The 5,950-nt window shown below is 38.5% G+C and overlaps 1 protein-coding gene across 25 annotated transcripts in view; it reads right to left on the bottom strand.

Moving 5' to 3' along the window:
- EPB41 (erythrocyte membrane protein band 4.1) overlaps positions 1-5,950 on the bottom strand; it is a 238,408-nt gene that overhangs the window by 113,676 nt on the left and 118,782 nt on the right. For all 25 annotated transcript variants that reach the window (XM_017872687.1, XM_017872677.1, XM_017872682.1 and 22 more), the window contains exon 5: positions 951-993. In XM_017872687.1, coding sequence (XP_017728176.1) covers positions 951-993 — 43 coding nt within the window. The remainder of the gene's footprint in view (positions 1-950; positions 994-5,950) is intronic.

Here is a 5,950-nt window from a genome sequence, read left to right as displayed (position 1 = left end):
CTTGAGCCACCGCGCCCGGCCAAAACAAGCTTTTTATAGGTGGAAAGCAAACATAGAGTTATCAGTCCAAAAGAGTGTTTGTTTCTTCACTTAAGAAAACTAAACAATTACAAACAGGGTCTAAAGAAAAACATTTCACCATAACAAAAGTGTTTTCTTCTAAGAAACAAATGAAAAGCAAAGTTTGTTTTCAGGTGAGTGTTAAAACTTCCTAATCATGATAAATAACAACTATTGCACTTCCTGGAAGTTTCTTCAAAACTAAATTAAAAGGACAGGCAGTTTTAATTAGCCATTGGGCCTGGGACTGCAAAATACTAATCTATACTTTTTTCAATCCAGAAATATCCCAGGACACCAGTCGGATCAGGGTGTAAAGCGGGACTATACATTAGAGTTAGAGGTAGGAGCAAAGCCAATATGTCAGAAGGGTCAGTGGCAAGCAATTCTTGTCCTTCCATTCTTTTTTTCTTCCACAGTCCTTTATACTACAGTTTAGAAGAGGACTGTTAAAAGGGATGAAAACAACCATAAAGAGGAAAACATAAAATTTTAATGCAATAGTTCAGAACAATTTAAAAGGAATAGGACACGGCAGCAAACTCCTAGAAGGCAATTACCATTTTGAGAACTAACTCCCATATCCTTTTTCTTTTCTAATCTTTGTTCTTTTCCACCTTCTGTTACTCTCAACTCTTCCTATCTTCCCCAACTTTGCCCAGTTGTAAAAAAAAATCAACAAAATCTGACCTACATCTCAATAGTATCCACCTCTGCTATATTTTTCTATTATGGAATCTCCTCCTTCCAGGAGAAGGCTTTATCTCGATTTCAAAGCAATCTGCAGTAGTCAGGATTCTAAAGTGACTGACTCACAGCCAGAAATGGTTGGAAATCCTCTGACCTACTAAAAGAAAGAAAGAACTATAAAAAGAGCTATATCCACTTACCACGAACCTGCTTTTTTATTTCTTTGGCGGAATCCAGCCAGGTCTGTAAAAAGGAGAAAAGGCATTCACACAGAGCTCCAAAACACATAAACAACAGGGCACTGGAAGCTGGGTCACTGACTATCTTCAAATAGTGCCTCCAGATCAGCCTGCATTTCCTTTGATAGTCTTTGCATTAATTTCACAAAGCATAGTGATTTTGAGCAGACAAAAAGGGACCCCAACATTTGGGCTGAACATTATTAGCTCCACTACTTCCTGGCTGAGTGACTTTAGGAAATCTGTACCTCAGTTTCCTCATCTATAAAATGAGATGTTGGTAGTACTGCCTACTTCATAGTGTTACTGTGAAGATAAAATGAGTTAACACATGTAAATACATTAGTAAACAGCAAAAGCTAAGTAAGCTTTGGTTATTTATATTAGTGTATAAAGACTAGTAGATAGCTATAACCAGAATTAATTGACAGCATCCACATTTTATTTTCTTCTCCAACCCTGACCTTAGGTCACCTTCAAGTTTTTCTTTTCTTTTTTTGAGAAGGAGTCTCGTTCTGTCACCCTAGCTAGAGTGCACTGGCACAATCTCAGCTCATTGCAACCTCTGCCTTGCAGATTCAAGCAAGTCTCCTGACTCAGCCTCCCAAGTAGCTGGGATTACAGGCGCTCACCACCACGCCTGGCTAATTTTTGCATTTTTAGTACAGATGGGGTTTTGCCAAACATGTTGGCCAGGCTGGTCTCAAATTCTTTTTTTTTTCTTTTTTTTTTTTTGAGTCAGAGCTTCACTCTTATCACCCAGGCTGGAGTGCAATGGTACAATCTCGATCTCAGCCCACAGCAACTTCCGCCTCCCAGGTTCAAGTGATTCTCCTGCCTCCACCTCCCGAATAGCTGGGATTACAGGTGCGTGCCACCATGCCCAGATAATTTTTGTATTTTAAGTAGAGATGGGGTTTCACCATGTTGGTCAGGCTGGTCTCCAACTCCTGACCTCAGGTGATCCGCCTGGCTTGGCCTCCCAAAGTGCTGGGATTATAGACATGAGCCACTGCGCCTGGCCAAATTTTCTGTATCAGCACAGTATTCAGTACATGGCTTGTGCCCAGTTTACTGAATGAATAAATATTTTGTTTTCCCGAACTACTCTTGCCCACGCCAATGTTGTCCTTCACTGTTCTCCCACTCCACTTAGAATCAGCACACCACTAGGCTAGGGCTCCTCAACCCATGGTGGACCATGCAAAATAAGGGCACTGGAAAAGAACCTGACCATTAACATTGTTCATAGATCCCTTTGAGAAACGTTTAAAGACAGAAATTTCTAAATTTCTAGAAATGTTTAAAACATTTTAGTGGAATATAAGATACATATCAAAAAGTACATAAAACATAAGTATAAAGATCAATAAAATATCAATGTGAACATACAAGAATTATAACATTACTAGCACCTTAGGAACCCCTTTCTTGCCTCTTCCTAATTCCTCCCCTTCCCTTGTCCAAAGATTTAAAATTGAATTTTAGTGGCATTTTATTTATTTATTTAGATAGGATCTCACTCTGTGGCCCAGGCTGGAGTTTAGTGATGCAGTCTTGGTTCTCTGCAACCTCCACCTCCCGGGTTCAAGCAATTCTCCTGCCTCAGCCTCCCGAGTAGCTGGGATTACAGGCGACCACCACCATGGCTGGCTTATTTTTTTGTATGTTTAGTAGAGATGGGGTTTCACCATGTTGGCCAGGCTGGTCTCAAACTCCTGATCTCAAGTGATCTGCCCACCTCGGCCTCCCAAAGTGCTGAGATTACAGGTGTCAGCTCCCGCACCCAGAGATAGTGGTATTTAGAAAAAAGGAGTAAGGTGTCCCCCTCCTCACCCTCTACCAACAAGGGCAGAGCATATGGTGACCATACCATTTGCCCTATTGAAGGAATGGGCTTGAACACCACATTTCTTAAATTGATTATATACTACTTTCACTATTATTTAATCATTACAACAGACAATAAACGTAAGAGGACGAGTTTTCTTTTATACTCCTCCACAATTAAACCAGAAAATTAATATACATAAATAAATGCCACATAGTATTAAATTATTCTAAGGTATAAAAATAAGCACATACTTGCTTAAGCCCTGTCAGGGGTGACCTGGGTGTTTTCTCCTTAGTCTTTCATTTAGACTAAAGAAAGTTTTAAAAAAGTTGCTGTATTTTCAAAGGCAAAGGAAGACTTTAAAAGCCTCAACTGAGTTTCATGAAACCTCTGAGAACCTTGGTTTACATCACGCAATCCAGAACTACTACCACTTTTTACCACTTTGGAGTAGATATTTCTTACCATAGAGGACTCCATGTTTTCCATTATTTTAAGAGAATCTCCTTAGGTAAGCTCAAGCTGCCAAGTTCCTTCCAGGGATTCTATGAGCCATTCTGAGTCTGTGCTAGAATTTCTACTAACTTGACATAGGGAAGGCAAATCCAGTTTTGTGTCAATCATATACAGACTGCAGGGTATAAGCTACTATGTAGAATAAATTGTTATTGCTTCAATTATCTACACCTCCAAATCAAAATAAAAAACAAAATCTTCTGGAGATAATACAAATCAACGTGTACAAGAACAGATATTTTTATGCCCAATTTACATTGTTGAATTCCTAGCATTTTAGTTAGCCAACAAATATTTGAGGAATGCTTCCATGTGCTAGGCACTGTGGTTACAAAAAAAAAAAAAAAAAAGAAAGAAAGAAAGATTGAAAACTAGCACTGGTCCTCAGGGAGCTGTCATTCTAATCAGGAGGCAAAAAGAGAACAATCAGTTTGCTCGAGGTGTGATAATTACAATGATAAAAATATGTGCTAGTGCTATGATAGAGCACAGGGTATTCTGAGAGCACAGAGGACATGCACCAAAATGATTTAAAAGTCAGTTAGGAAATGTTTCTTAATAGAATGTCTGGGGGATCTAAATGGAGTCTTGAAGGACAAATGAGTTAGCCAGGCAAAGAAGAAAAGGAAGTAATTAGAAAGGCACAAAAGTATAAAAGTGACTGCAGTACACCTGAGTTGTTGCATATGGTTCAGCATAGCTGGACCATAGAGGCAAAGAGGAGAGATGTAAAACTGAAAAGAACAGTAAGGACCAGATATGGAGGGAGATTATTCCATGCTAAGAACTTAGACTTTATCAAGTTCTTAGCAAGCAGGAGTCATAGAAGGATTTAAAATAAAGGAGTGACATCAATTAGAGAAAGCATGATTGTAGCCAGGGGGACCAAAAAAGACACTGTTGTTCAGAGTGATAACTGTGGTCCAGCAGAGGATAATGGTTAAGGGTACAGGCTTTGAAGTCACACAGTCTTGAATTCCAATCCTGCATCACCCTCTCTACTATTTAGCAGCTGTGTAACTTCATATAAGACAGTGTTTCTGAGCCTCAATTTTCTCATATGTATAATTGGGATAAAACTATCATCCTCACAGAGTTATTGTGGGTTAAATTATTTGATGTATACTAAAAGCACATAGCCAGTATTCAATAAATGGTACTGATATTGATAATCAAAAGGGTCTGATGGGATAAAGTCTATGGGACAGAGGAAAAAAAATTAGCAGTTAAAGCTATTAGGATTTGTGACTAAGTAAATGGGATGTAGGGGAAGAAGGGTGGGCTCATGATGAGAGTTGGTAAGGTATAGTGGTAAAGAATAATTCTCAAGTTGCTGGCTTGGGCAACTGGGTGGGTGTGGCACTATTCACTAAAACAGGAAATAAAGGAAAATGAACAAATGTTATAAAGAAGAAAAAATAGCAACAACAAGAAACAACCTACATGTACATCAAACAGCTGAATGAATAAATTGTAGAATAATTTAAATAGGTATATGTTTAAAGTATCTTTGGAAATCCAAGTGGAATATTTCAATAGAAAGCTGTATAAGCAGGTCTGGCACTCAGAAAAGAAATTTGGGCCAGATATACATTTGGACACCTTCCTCATGTAGGTGGTAAATGAACCCATTAAAGAAGATCTAAAAATCACCCAAGGAGTATGTATTAGAGTGAAAATAAAGGGGAACACTTGGGGAACCCTTACATTTAAGGGATAGAGAGAGAACAAAGAGCTGAGAAGTAAATTGAGGAGAAGAGACTACAGTGGTAGGAGAAAGACAGGAAAGGCTGGTATCACAGTATCTAAAGGAATAGGAAGTTTCAAGGAGGGAGTAATTAAGATCATCAATACTGCAAAACGGACAAGTAACATGAGGATAAAAAATGTCAGATTTATCTTGGTAAGAGCAGTTTCAGCAGAGCAATAAGGGAAGAAATCAAAATACAATGAGTTATATCAAGTGCAGATGAGAACATGGCACAGCTGAAACTTTCGCTCATTACTCGTGAGAGTGTAAACTGGTAAAACCACTACAGAAAACTGTTCGATAGTATCACTAAAGCTGAACATATGCCTTCTCTAAAATCCGTCAGTCTCACATCTAGGAACATGTCCAACAGAAACGGTTATGGTAAGATGTATACCAAAAGGCACCTGTAAGAATGTTCCCAGCAGAAGTATTCATAAAAGCCCCCAACTGTAAACAAGCCAAATGTCTATCAGTAGTAGAGTACATAAAGTGTGGTGTAGTCAAACAATGAAATATTATATTACACAGTAATGAGGCCAGGAGGCTGAAGCAGGAGGATCGCTTGAGCCAGGGAGGTGGAGGTTGCAGTGAGTCAAGATTGTACCACTGTACTCCAGCCTGGACAACAGAGTGAGACCCTGTCTCAAAAAAAAAAAAAATTATACAGTAATGAAAATGAACTATTGCTATTTAAAACAGCATGAATGAATCTCAAAAACATCATAATGAATGAAACCAAAGAAACCTGACCTAAGAGAAGACACTGTATGATTTTATTTATGCAAAGTATAAAACAGGCAAAAGTGATTGATGGTGCTAGACATCAGGATGAAGTAACTTTTTTTTTTTTTTTTTTTT

The sequence above is a fragment of the Rhinopithecus bieti genome, unplaced genomic scaffold (assembly GCF_001698545.2).
Source record: "Rhinopithecus bieti isolate Rb0 unplaced genomic scaffold, ASM169854v2 scaffold_7649, whole genome shotgun sequence".
Taxonomy (NCBI): domain Eukaryota; kingdom Metazoa; phylum Chordata; class Mammalia; order Primates; family Cercopithecidae; genus Rhinopithecus; species Rhinopithecus bieti.
This window is presented reverse-complemented; position numbering and strand designations above follow the sequence as displayed.